At 43.8% G+C, this 12,835-nt stretch overlaps 1 protein-coding gene across 1 annotated transcript in view; it reads left to right on the plus strand.

Moving 5' to 3' along the window:
- The window catches only part of LOC126266698 (DNA polymerase eta), a 139,314-nt gene that overhangs the window by 6,739 nt on the left and 119,740 nt on the right, over nucleotides 1-12,835 (plus strand). Inside the window, exon 2 of the mRNA XM_049971140.1 lies at nucleotides 9,835-9,969. Within this exon, the coding sequence (XP_049827097.1) occupies nucleotides 9,835-9,969 (135 nt within the window). The remainder of the gene's footprint in view (nucleotides 1-9,834; nucleotides 9,970-12,835) is intronic.

Genomic DNA, 12,835 nt, shown 5'->3' on the forward strand with positions numbered 1-12,835 from the left:
GCCATGGACAACTCCATCCTCCAGTAGAACTGCAGCGGTTTCTTCCATCATCTAGCTGAGCTCCGCCAACTTATCAGCCTTCACCCTTTCCTCTGCATTGCTCTGCAGGATACTTGGTTTCCGGCAATGCGAACCCCCGCCCTCCGTGGCTACCAGGGGTTATTACAAGAACCGGGCAGCTTATGAAAGAGTGTCTGGTGGTGTCTGCATATATGTCCTGAACTCTCTTCACAGAGAGTCTGTACCTCTCCAAACACCTTTAGAGGCTGTTGCTGTTCGGGTGTGGACGCCAGGCTGTTACCGTCTGCAGTCTTTACCTTCCACCAGATGGTGATGTCGCGCAGCATGTCCTGGCTGCTCTGATAGCCCAATTGCCGCCACCTTTCTTGTTACTGGGCGACTTTAACACCCATAACCATCTATGGGGTGGGTCGGTGGCAACAAGTCGAGGTGCCATCGTTGAGCATTTATTGGCGCAGCTCGATCTTAAATGATGGAGCCTTCACATACTTCAGTGTGGCGCATGGCACATACTCCGCCATTGACCTTTCAATCTGTAGCCCTAGCCTCTTACCGTCTGTCCAATGGAGAGTGCATGATGACCTGTGTGGTAGTGACCACTTTCCAATCTTTCTGTCACTGCCACAGCGTTAGTCTTCTGGGCACCCTAGCAGATGGGCTATGAATAAGGCTGACTGGGAGTTGTTCTCCTCCACTGCCGCTATTGAGCCACTCTCTTAACGATGGCATTGATGCGGTGGTTCAATCGGTCACCACCGGCATCGTTACTGCTGCCGAATCTGCCATTCCCCGTTCTTCTGGGTCCCCTCGGCGGCGGACTGTGCCTTGGTGGTCGCCTGAGATCGCCGAAGCGATTAAAGCTCGCTGGCGGGCGCTCCAGCGTTACAAGCGACATCCCTCAATCGAACATCTTCTCGCCTTCAAAAGGCTGCATGCGCGAGCCCGCCGCATTATCCGCCAACGCAAGCAGGAGTGCTGGGAGCGGTATGTGTCCACCATTGGCCTCCATGTCACTCCATCTCAGGTCTGGGCCAAGATTCGCCGCCTCTATGGCTATCGGACCCCTGTCAGCGTCCCTGCGCTCTCACTGAATGGAGCAGTTTGTACTGACTCAAACATCATTGCAAACCGCTTGGCAGAGCACTTTGCTCTGAATTCCGCTTCTGCCAACTACCCCTTGGGCTTCCGCTCCATTAAAGAGCGGATAGAATGTCGGGGTCTTTATTTTTGCACCCACCATCCTGAATTGTACAATGTTCTATTCAGTGAGTGGGAATTCCGCAGTGCCCTCGCCGCTTGTCCTGATACCACTCCTGGCCCAGATAGCATCCACTCTCAGATGCTGAAACACCTTTCAGTGGACTGCCAGCGACGCCTCCTCGACCTTTACAACCGCATTTGGGTCGAGGGTGAGTTTCCGTCGCAATGGCGGGAAAGTCTTGTTGTCCCCATTCTGAAACTGGGGAAGAACGCTTTGGAGGTTTGACAGCTACAGTCCCATTAGCCTCACCAACGTTCATTGCAAGTTGCTTGAACGGATGGTGAGCCGGCGCTTGAATTGGATACTGGAGTCTCGGGGCCTTCTGGCTCCGTCTCAGGGTGGGTTCCGTAAAGGCCGCTCCGCTGCCGACAATCTGGTGAGCCTGGAGTCGGCCATCCGTACTGCCTTTGCCCGCCGTCAGCATCTGGTCACTGTCTTTTTCGGCATGCGGAAGGCGTATGATACGACATGGCGTCATCTCATCCTTTCTACTCTTCATGGATGGGGCCTTCGGGGCCCTGTGCCGATCTATATCCGCAATTTTCTGTCATATCGTACCTTCCGCGTGCACGCCGCGGCCTCATAAATTTCCTCCCATGTCCAGGAGAACGGTGTGCCACAGGGTTCTGTTCTAAGTGTCTGTCTGTTTTTAATAGCCATTAACGGGCTCGCTGCGGCCGTGGGAAATTCTGTCTCCGCTTCGCTGTATGCTGACGACTTCTGCCTTTACTACAGCTCTATTGGCATTGCAGCTGCTGAACGTCAGCTGCAGGGCGCAATCCGCAAGGCACAGTCTTGGGCTGTAGCGCATGGTTTTCAGTTTTCGGCAGCCAAGACCTGCGTTATGCATTTCTGCCGGCGACGCACTGTTCACCCGGAGCCGCGGCTTTATCTTGACGGTGAGCTTCTTTCAGTGGTGGAGTCACATAGGTTTTTGGGGGTGGTTTTTGATGGCCGGTTGACTTGGCTGCCTCATATTCGGCAGCTTAAACGGGCATGTTGGCGGCATCTAAATGCTCTGCGATGCCTGAGCCACACCAGGTGGGGCGCCAACCGATCTACTCTCCTACGGCTTTACCAGGCGTTGATCCAGTCCCGTCTGGACTATGGGAGTCTGGCTTCTGGCTCAGCATCCCCATCTGCGTTGCAGCTGCTGGACCCAATCCTCCACAGTGGGATACGCCTTGTCACTGGTGCCTTCCGGACCAGCCCTGTGGACAGCGTACTTGTGGATGCAGGTGTCCCTCCACTGCAGTTACGACGCCGACAATTTCTGGCTGCTTATTCTGCCCATGTTTTTAGCTCGCCCGGGCATCCAAATTATCGTGTCCTGTTCCCGCAGTCTGTCGTCCGTCTGCCAGAACGTCGGCCCCGGTCGGGTTGTCCGATCGCCGTACACATCATACAGCTTCTCTACGGGCTTGGGTGTTTCCCTGTACCACCTCCTTTCCGGTCCCCTCTGCGTACACCCCCATGGTGTGTGCCTCGCCCTTGCCTTCGGCTCGACTTGGCACAGGGCCCGAAGGACTCAGACCCTCCGGTGGCCTTCCGACGCCGCTTTTATTCCATCCTGGCCACGTATCAGGGCTTTGGCATTGTCTATACCGACGGTTCGATGGTTGCTGGTCGTGTCGGTTATGCACTAACTCTAGGGGACCATTCTGAACAACGTTCGTTGCCGGCTGGCTGCAGTGTTTACACTGCTGAGCTTGTCGCCATCTTTCGTGCCCTAGAGTATATCCGCTCCTGCTCAGGTGAGTCCTTCGTTATCTGTAGCGATTCCCTGAGCGATTTACGAGCTCTCGACCAGTGTTTCCCTTGTCCTCGTCTGGTGATGGCTATCCAGGAGTCCCTGCATACTCTTGATCGTTGGGGCAGATCTGTGGTCTTCGTTTGGACCCCGGGCCATGTTGGGATACCCGGAAATGAAACTGTTGACCGCCTGGCAAAAGAGGCCACTAGTGCACCATCTCTGGAGATTGGCCTCCCGGCGACTGATTTGCGGGCACTATTAAGCCGCAAAGTTTTCGATTTATGGGACACTGATTGGCGCAACCTGCCCGTGCCAAACAAACTCCGCCGTATCAAGGAGACGACTACTGTGTGGCGGTCATCCATGCGAGCCAACCGCAGCGAATCAGTCGTCCTTTGTCAGCTCCGCATTGGCCACACCCGACTCACGCACAGTTATTTACTGTGTTATGAGGATCCCCCTCTTTGTCGTTGTGGGGCATCCTTGACGGTGGTCCATATTCTGTTGGAGTGCGAACTTTTAACTGTGTTCAGGCAGACTTTTGCGCTGCCTGATACGCTCTCTGCGCTTTTATCTGACGACTCTTCCATACCGGACGTAGTTCTGCGTTTTATTCGGGCAGGGGGATTTTATCGCTTAATGTAAGTGTGTGTTTTTGTGTTGATTCTGGCCTATGGCCTACGATTTCTCAGATATTTTTTTTTTTCCCATGTGTTTCTCGGTGGTTGGCTTTTCCCTTTTTGTTTGTATGGTCGGCCAACCACCGTCACACTCTGTGTGATTTTTGTTCGTCTTTGTCTACGTTTCTCTTGTTCTGTGTCGTCTGTCTTATCGTCTGTTGATAGTTTTTATCCTCTGTGGGTGTTTTTAGTATTTGGAAAAAGGGACCGATGACCATAGCAGTCTGGTCCCTTTAACCCCCACAAACCAACCAACATTTAGCCCCTTAAGATAGCAAGATGATATGGGTAAAAAGCTGCGCAAATTTCAAGCAATATATGGGCAATAAACAAAACACTTTATTGCAAACCTAAAAAGATACAAATATTACATTTTATAAAACTAGGGCAGTAAAATTACTGTTGTGTGCAAGTGAGAGTTGGATAAACAAACAGAAAGATGGCAGCAACAGTGATAAGATTTTTGAGGAGAGTAAAGAGTTGCACAAGAAGAGGTTTAATATGGAATGGAACAATGGAAAACCCTGGTTGAAATACCAACAATGTAGGATACTGTAGCCATCATAATTAGGTTATCACCAGAGCCTTTCTCATCAGAGGTGTGTCACACTGCATCTGAAACAGAGGAAACAGAAACATTCTTTGCAAAGACAAATACAGCACCAATGGTGCATCAGTTAACAGAATCTAAGAACCCACTAATGAATGAGGGCATAGTAATCTTATAAAATAACTTATGCATTTATACTATAAAAACACTTTTGAATAAGAAATGATTTTAACTCTGATCTAAAAGCTGTTTCCATCTCCAACCAGTTTGTGTATGTCAGCAGTGCATTACAAAGACTGGCACTAAATTGGCTCACTTATCATTGAGTGCAGATTGTTCTAACTTCTTATATGTGGACATGTGTGGGTTGTCAGTATTGTAACAGTGGTAATCAGAGTTCGTTAGCAAGACACCAAGTCTAGCTCTTGTCATCAACACACAAAGTATATGTACAAGGAGGGAACAGTAAGTCAACACGACTTTTTAAATGGTGGCAGGCAATGCGCCTTAGCCAAGCTATATGACAAGATTAGAGTAGCCTTCTTATGTCGTGTAAAAATTTCATTTAATCAACTATTAATTTTACCCCAGAGCACTGCTCCATAAGCTGCAAGAGATTTGAAATAACTAAAATAAGCCATTCTAGCACCATCTATGGAGCAAACTTTACAAATAATTTTCAGAGCAAAACAAGTAGAACTGAGCTTCTGGGAGAGATTAACTGTGCTCCTGGGAGAGATTAATTGCATGGTTTTTCCAGTTTAAGTATTGTTCGAAACATATTCATGAAAGTTTTGTGCTTTGTACATTTTGTAACACTTTCCACCCAGTGCAAGATGGAGAGCTTGGTTTTGATTCAGCTTCTCTAATTGCTTGTAGTTCATTTTCTTCACATTAACGGTTACCTATTGGTGTTGAACTATGAATGCAAGGACTTGGAGACTTGATCAGTTGTAGTGGACAGAAATTCCTTAACAGCAGTCACCTTTACACTATTTTATCTTCAGACAGGATGATCTTTGCTGCAGTTTCTGAGGTGTGTATGTCATTTGTATAAATAAGGAACAGAAGGGAACCTAACGCACTACCCTGAGATACATTATTTTTACTTTCTTCGCATCACATACTAATGTGGTTCTATGATGATAATCTGCATTTGGTATCCTGTTGCAAATCATAAGTAAAAATATCTTACAGCCTTTCTTAATGTCCATTTTAACACCTACAGTTATTGATGCCATAACAGCCTCATGGTCAATGATTCCCTCTTCTCTATTACTGTATTCAAAAATTTGGAGTTACTTACTTTGGTATCTAAGTTGCTTCTCGAATGTGGTATGAGAAGTAACTGATGTTGAAAATTTAATAATTGGGTGGAGGACTTCCCCCAACTGTGATTTATTCTTGTAATTGTTTCCTATCATATATTCTAGTTTTCTTGTAAGAATCTCTTGCTCTTTTTTCCCCACTCATTACCTCTTCTTAAGTAGCTTTCCTTCTCATTCTGCCCGGTAAGTCTCCCATGACCAGGGCTTCCAGGTGACTTTGCCAGCTCTCTCCCCATTTCCTGAACCTTGCCAGTTGCTTTCCTTCATCCATCTTCCTTTCCCTTCAATGCTTCTGCCAAAAGAAGAGGCAACTTGCTCCGAAAGCTTGAACATTTCCATATCCTTTATCTGTGTTTTCTTGTGCTGCCATTTGCTGAGTAGATTGTTATCTATCCATTTATATTATAACTATGAAAACAATCAATTTTTGACTGCGTGATGTAACTGGATGGATAAAAGATCTACTCACCATGCAGTGCCAGGAGAACAAAGATTTTACGTGTGCAAGCTTTCACAGCCGGTCGCTCCATCTTTGGGCAGGAAGGGTTGGAGGGGGAGGGGCTGAAGGAAAAGACCAGGAAAGGTTTAGGAAAAGGGGGGGAGGAGGGTCAGTCTTCTCTGATGCGGGGCTCTGGGTGACTTTTCTGAACTCTGCCTCTTTTTACAAACCTCTCCAGTCCTTTTCCTTCACTGCCCTTCCTTCCCCCTCAGTTCTTCTGCTGGAAGAAGGAGCCACCGGATCCGAATGTGTGGAATATCTTCTTTTTTTATGTGTGTTCTCCTGCCACCACTTGGTGAGTCAGTTTTGTACAAGAATTAATTTTCAGAAAAGGCATCCAGGATTACTTGCACAAATCTTTGTCGTTGGAAAATATTTTAATTGCATAACTCTCTACAGATGACGTATTGGTCTCCCTTATTACAACAGGATGATAAGGAAATTTCTGAGTGATATTTTCCAAGTCTTCTCTGTTGTCTTGTGTCACTGCATTTACTGAGGCTTGTTGTGAGATACATGATTGACCTGCATTGGCTGGTTACCTTAACTAAAATTATTTTGTATTCAGAATGTGTAATAACTAGGTTATTATTGAATTCTTCACAGCAGTAAATACATTGTCACCATTATTATGTAACCTATCCAGGCAATATATTGCCACGAGTTGTGCTGCATGCGATATGGAGTTGCAGTTAACATCTCAATTTGGCATGTTGTAAATTGCCAGTTCAAATCTGATCACTGGTAGTTATTTCTTAGTTTTGTATATGTCATCTATAGAAGGTTCTTGAAATTTTTGTGCTTGGATATTCTGGAATATTGAGTGCTTGTATAAATAGATCAATCCTCCTTTCAGGAGGCAGTTGTTCTGCTCTGTCTGTTTGTTGTTAACCTGTAAAGAATATGCTTTCAGCGCTAAGTGTTGTATTCATTGGTGATCCTGCTTTTGTATTTGGACTTGGTTGTGGTTACAATGTGACATTGTTTGGTGCAGATGCCAGTTAATTCAAAACATCTGTGTTGCTGTGGCTTCAAATAGGGAATGTAAAAAAGCCATCACCTACATGGTCAGGAAACTGAGTACAAGCAATAGACCTTTTCTCCGCATATTCTGGAGACCAATGGATTCCAAAACAACAGTAAGTCAGCTGCCCCCAGCATCACTGTTTTCTAGAGACACTTACTTGGATAGCACAGCACAGCAGTGGTTTGAGAACAATGAAGGGAATCTCAGTAATTGCGACAAATTAGAGACTGAGCTGAAGAAAATATTGGTGACAATTGACAGAAAGTCCACTTTGTGGAAGAACAATTGGAAAAACAGGGCCCAACATCATTGGGAAATGACAACAGAGTAATTCGTCAGCTGACGCCAGCGCATTGAAGAAATGCAGCAAAAAAGAATAAGATAAGAGTGTGACTGAATCCCAAATGTAGTCCCTATGGCAGTTCTGGAAGATCACCATGACCCTCTCATACACCAGGTTGTAAGAGTAAGATACTGCAGCCTATGGGAGCCAGAAATGTTGACTCCATACATCAGGAGATAATACAGATTATTGAAGAAGTAGTTTATCGATCTTGAACACTGTATCTCCACCACCAGTCGAATATGCCATGAAGAATGAATTCAGCCAACTGGGACTTACAACACAGCTATCAAGTTACAACCCTATATCTGACCACTGCATTTACAACCAACTTCTCCACCAAGTAAAGTACCACACAGAGGAACAGACATTCAGAGGAAGGAGGTCAGCACACTGATTTTTTTCCACTGTGCATGCCCTAGATGCTTGGTATGCTACTGCAGAGAAAGAAGACGAGTCTTCAGAGTCAACAGTCACAACAGTTCTGTTCGTGCCAGTCAACTGCAGATGATTATAGCCAACCTGTGGAATGAAGCCCATCACCTTGTCCTGGATGAGGTTGCGCTGCAACACACTGTAGCTATTACCCATTGCTGTAGTGCAGTTCCACAAGTAACTAAGTGACAGCGTTAAATTAAAAAAATTAAACTAAAAAAATCATTATAATTTACAAATGTTTTTGATGTATTTTCTATGTAACTAAAGAAATATAATTTTCATTATATATATAATAGAGGGAAACGTTCCACGTGGGAAAAATATATCTAAAAACAATGATGATGTGACTTATCAAACAAAAGTGCTGGCAGGTCGATAGACACACAAAATTCAAGCTTTTGCAACCAAAGGTTGCTTCTTCAGGAAAGAGGGAAGGAGAGGGAAAGACCAAAGGATGTGGGTTTTAAGGGAGAGGGTAAGGAGTCATTCCAATCCCGGGAGCGGAAAGACTTACCTTAACTGTGGGTTGCGAAAGCTTGAATTTGGTGTGTGTATTTGTGTTTGTTTGTGCGTCTATCAAGATACCAACGCTTTCGTTTGATAAGTTACATCATCTTTGTTTTTAGATGTATTTTTCCCATGTGGAATGTTTCCCTCTTGTACAAATATCCAACCGAACTTGTTGCAGTCAGTAGTTCATGCTGCAGTTTGACAGCAACATTTGTGTGTGGATGTTAATGGTGACCATTTCGAACACCTACAATGATATCTTTAAGTTGGACTTTAAGCTACACTTTCACCAAAAATGAGACAACTCCGTCAATTAGTTTGCAAGTTTTCCACTTTTTAACAGTGGATACATTTTTTTTGGGCCCCTCTGTATTAGTCCCAAACACAGATAATTAATAATGATTGTTCCATTGTACAGTATTGTTCACTGCTTACAAATGTTCTGTTGAATTGTATCCACTTCTAAAACAAGCTTCATCATTTTTGTGTAAATTTTTGTATGATTTCTACAGTGTGTTTGGTGACGATTTCTGTAAGTCATTTCACTAGCTGTTGTGTGTTATTTTTTCTCTAACTTAAATCATTTTATTAAAACTCTATTGTATTATGGCACCACTTTTTCCATTTGTTTCTGAAATTCAGATTTCACTGTTTCATTCACAGGGGAAAAAATCCATCATTATGATTCCATTGTTGTTTCAGTCACTTTCCTCCTAAATTTTTATCCATAATTTCTATGTTCTGTGGACCTTGCACAGCACAAGTATGACAACGTGTGTAAACCATCATTGTAGTGTAGCTACAAACAAATGCATTTAATCTGTTTATAGAGCCTTGTATAACACTGAGATAAAAGGGAACTCACATTTATGTGAATTGGCATTGTTGTCGTAATGTGAAGTGCTGGAAGAGGAGCATTGTGGATAGATTTGAGAAGAAACTGGGTGACAAAGTGATGGGACTATTGAGGGACATGTTTTTCTTAATAATCCAGTCTGAGTTCTAGAACAGTATGTAAAAATGTGTATGAAATCATTCCAATGCATTCCAGACTAAAATATAGGGTTAACTGAAACCTTCAGTAGCACTTTACCACCTCACAACCATCGTGTCACTGTTTATCTAGAGCTGGACTAAGGGCCACGCAACAGATTAGTCTGTCACCTCAGTTTACATTCCAAAAATTGAGACGTGTGAAACAAGTATAGTCAGTGTTCTGTTCTCTTACTGTTTCTATGTGTATGACATAACATGCCACATCATCATCGTACCTTGGGTCAAAACTGATGTCCAATACTGCTAAGTCCAATTGACCCTAAGTGCACATACAGTCTATAATCACACCCAAATAAATTGTTAGAATTTACTATTTACTTTATTTATATAATCAAATAATGAACTGTATCATATGTTGCTATTTACAGAATAATAGCTGTAAATTATGAGGCCAGAGCTTTTGGAGTAACTCGTCACTTGAGAGGTAAAGAAGCCAGAAAGAAATGCCCTGATATTGTTCTAGTTTCGGTTCCATCTGTAAGAGGAAAGGCAGATATTAGCAAGTAAGTATGCTGTGCTTAAATTAGTTTTCCTTTTCTCTGCCTAGAAAAGGGGATAATTCCATTTAAGTTAGAAGGAATGGCCAAAGTGCATTCTTTAAGTATTGTATGCAGTGGTCTTAAGTAAATTGGCTAATTTTACTCCATCCAGACAGTGAGGCATTGCTGGTGTTGCATTCAAGTTTATAGCAGAGGTCAAGCACCACATTTCAGCTCAGCCATAGGATCGTTTTTGACCATTCGCCTTTCTGTCTTATTTATTTGCTGTTGCATGTATTTTGCAGAGTGGAAAGAGGACACTAACGTTCTCTTATTTGGATTCTGTTTTCAGTGGGAAGAACCTTCAAAAGGGTGTTGGTAATGCACAGCAAACTGAATGCTGTATGGTCTGTTAATTAACATTGAACATAGAAACATTGTCCAGGACTGAGTGGATCGTATTACAAGTGTGAGCCACCATGCCACAGACACATCTACATCAAAGATCTTGGAACACCTTAAGAGGCAGCTTGTCTCCTAAATGCCCATTCTCTCTGTCAAATTCGGAAAGCCTTATCTGCTGCTGAGGAAACAGATGCAGGACCAGGGCCTATTATGTTTATACTTACATAACCTGATAAGCCAGAACATTATGACCACTGACCTACTATTGGTATAAAGCCATCCGGGCGATAGCAGTGTCACTGGGCTAGGAATGACTGCTAGTCAGACCCATCAACAGTGCGTGTAGTATCAGTGAGCATGCTGTCCATGTGTAGAAGGTGGAAGGTGCACAATCTATCTGAGTTTGACCGAGGGCAGATTGTGATGATGACCCGAAGGGTCAGAACGAGCATTTTGGGAACAGCACAACTTGTCGGGTGTTCAAGGAGTGCTGTAGTAAGTGTCCTCAACATGAGGCAAAACCAAGGTGAAACAATGTCCAGACATCATGGGATTGGGCAGCCACTCCATGTTACATATGTTGGATGTCATAGGCTGGGGAGACTGGTAAAACAGGACAGGGGGTGTGGCAGGGTGTTGCTTGGTCTGATGAATCTCAGTACCGTCTCCATCGTGCTGATGGGAGGCCCAGAATCTGTCATCTTGCAGGGGAACAGCTCCGTGATAAATGTACTGCAGGATGGATACAAGCTGGCAGCAGCTCTATTTTGCTCTGGAGAAACATTTATGTAGGCATCCACGCATTCAGTGGAACTTGTGCAATGCACCAGGACAGCCAAGGAGTATTCTACACTAGTTGCAGACCACATACACCTCTTCAGAACAATCATGTTTCCCTATGGCAGTGTCATTTTTCAACAACATAATGCACAATGTCACAAGGCAAGGAGTGTGATGGAGTGATTCGAGGAACACAGTGATGAGTTCCAGTTGATGTGCTGGTGCCCCAACTCACCAGACCTGAACCCGATCGAAAACATCTGGGGTATAATTGAATGTGGCAGAGCTCACCGACACCCTCCTTGGAATTTACGGGAATTAGGTGATTTGGGTGTGCAGACGTGATGCCACGTCCCTCCAGTGATGCACCAAGGCCCCATTAGTGCTTTGCCATGACCTGTCGCAGCTGTTACCTGTGTCAAAGGTGGACATACTGGCTATTAAGTTGGTGGTTATAATGTTCTGGCTGATGAGTGTAGAGAAAGATAGCGGTCCTATCACACTTCCGCGCAGCATTTCTGATGATGCCCTTCTCTTTGATAAACACTCACCATCAAGGTCAACATACACTTACTGGGTTCTGTAACTTAAAAAGTCTTCGAGCAGCTCACTTATCTGTGAACCTGTTCCAATGTTGGAAATAAAGCCATACCTGTAATACAACAAGCACAACATCGTAATGAGATATGCCAAGCCAGTAATGTAATGAGCATGGCTGTGCTCATGAAGATGTTGTGCCTGTAATATTTGGGTATTGCATTATTTCTAACATTGAAGACAACATTTAGGGATCTTCACAGTAACCTCACAGTATATATATTCACTTACGAAATTTGTTGTTAATAATCCAGCCCAGTTCAAAAGTAATAGCAGTGTGCATAGCTATAACATCAGGAGAAAGGATGATCTTCACTATGCAGGGTTAAATCTGACTTTGGCACAGAAGGGGGTAAATTATGTTGCCACAAAAGTCTTTGGTCACTTACCAAACAGCAGCAAAAGCCTGACAGATAGTCAACCAACATTTAAAAATAAATTAAAAGAATTTCTAGATGACAACTCCTTCTACTCATTGGCTGAATTTTTAGATATAAATTAAGGGAGGGAAAAAAACTAACTTAAGCATTAGTGTCATGCAATATTTTGTGCAATGTAATATCTTGTAAAGGCATCTTTTATTAACCTGACATGTTCCACATCATTACGAAGTGTCGTATTCATGATTTATGGAACAAGTATTAATCTAATCTAATCTCTAATCTAACATAATATTATGGGTATGACATTATTTCTAACGTTGAAAACAACATAATATTATGGGCATGGCGCTCAGGGTTTTAAATAATATATTTTTTGTATTAAAAATATAAATTTTTAAATATAGAAAATTTAGGGCTCTCTGAAACGTTGTTGTTGTGGTCTTCAAACCTGAGACTGGTTTGATGCAGCTCTCCATGCTACTCTATCTTGTGCAAGCTTCTTCATCTCCCAGTACCTACTGCAACCTACATCCTTCTGAATCTGCTTAGTGTATTTATCTGTTGATCTCCCTCTACGATTTTTACCCTCCACGCTGCCCTCCAATACTAAATTGGTGATCCCTTGATGCCTCAGAACATGTCCTACCAACCGATCCCTTCTTCTGGTCAAGTTGTGCCACAAACTTCTCTACTCCCCAATCCTATACAATACTTCCTCATTAGTT

Source organism: Schistocerca gregaria, chromosome 4 (genome assembly GCF_023897955.1).
Source record: "Schistocerca gregaria isolate iqSchGreg1 chromosome 4, iqSchGreg1.2, whole genome shotgun sequence".
Lineage (NCBI taxonomy): Eukaryota > Metazoa > Arthropoda > Insecta > Orthoptera > Acrididae > Schistocerca > Schistocerca gregaria.